The 875-nt window shown below is 63.2% G+C and overlaps 1 protein-coding gene across 1 annotated transcript in view; it reads left to right on the top strand.

Annotated features, from left to right (window-relative positions):
- The window catches only part of GALE (UDP-galactose-4-epimerase), a gene marked incomplete at its 3' end in the record, with an annotated part of 1704 nt that extends 984 nt beyond the window's left edge, over positions 1–720 (top strand). Inside the window, 4 exon segments of the mRNA XM_010155004.1 lie at positions 4–157; positions 289–402; positions 500–566; positions 635–720. Coding sequence (XP_010153306.1) covers positions 4–157; positions 289–402; positions 500–566; positions 635–720 — 421 coding nt within the window.
- Positions 721–875: the final 155 nt, after the last annotated feature.

Genomic DNA, 875 nt, shown 5'->3' with positions numbered 1-875 from the left:
GAGGAACATCGTGTTCAGCAGCTCCGCCACCGTCTACGGAGACCCCAAGTACCTGCCCCTGGATGAGAACCACCCCGTTGGAGGCTGCACCAACCCCTACGGCAAATCCAAGTACTTCATCGAGGAGATGATTCGAGATATCTGCAAAGCAGAGAAGGTGAGGAGCCGCCCCAAGGCGCGCAGGGCTGGGAGTCAAGCTCTTTTCCCACGGGAGTGCGCTGGGGCGACCCGGCAGCTCCGCACAGCACTGCACTCTCCCCAGACAGCTGCATCTGTGTGTCTCCCCAGGGCTGGAACGCCGTTCTCCTGCGCTACTTCAACCCCATCGGTGCCCACGAGTCAGGAATGATCGGAGAAGATCCTCAGGGTATCCCGAACAACCTCATGCCCTACGTGGCGCAGGTACTGCCCTGCTGCAGCCTTTGAGGACCCCCGGGCTCACGGTGCCTGTGTGGGGCACAGGCTGATGGGGCCTGCGTGGGCTCGTCCCTCTGCGCAGGTGGCCGTGGGGCGCCGGGAATTTCTGAGCGTGTTCGGGAATGACTACAAGACGGACGATGGAACGGGTGCGTCGCAGGGACACCCCGTCCCCCGGGGCAGCAGGGCTTTGCGCTTACCCTCCGTGTCCCCGCAGGCGTCAGGGATTACATCCATGTGGTGGATTTGGCCAAGGGCCACATCGCTGCTTTGAAGAAGCTCCAGGAGAACTGCGGCTGCAAGGTACCGAGAAAGCTGGGGTACAGTCAGCCCTGCTGGGGCTGTGGGGCTGGGCCGGGCCCTCCCAGCCCATGGGGAGCTTAAAAGGGGGCCTGGCCCCCCTCCCCTTGCGAGAGCAGCTGACCCAAGTCTCTTCCTCCTCCCAGATCTACAACCTG

The sequence above is a fragment of the Eurypyga helias genome, unplaced genomic scaffold, assembly GCF_000690775.1.
Source record: "Eurypyga helias isolate BGI_N326 unplaced genomic scaffold, ASM69077v1 scaffold38750, whole genome shotgun sequence".
NCBI lineage: Eukaryota > Metazoa > Chordata > Aves > Eurypygiformes > Eurypygidae > Eurypyga > Eurypyga helias.
This window is presented reverse-complemented; position numbering and strand designations above follow the sequence as displayed.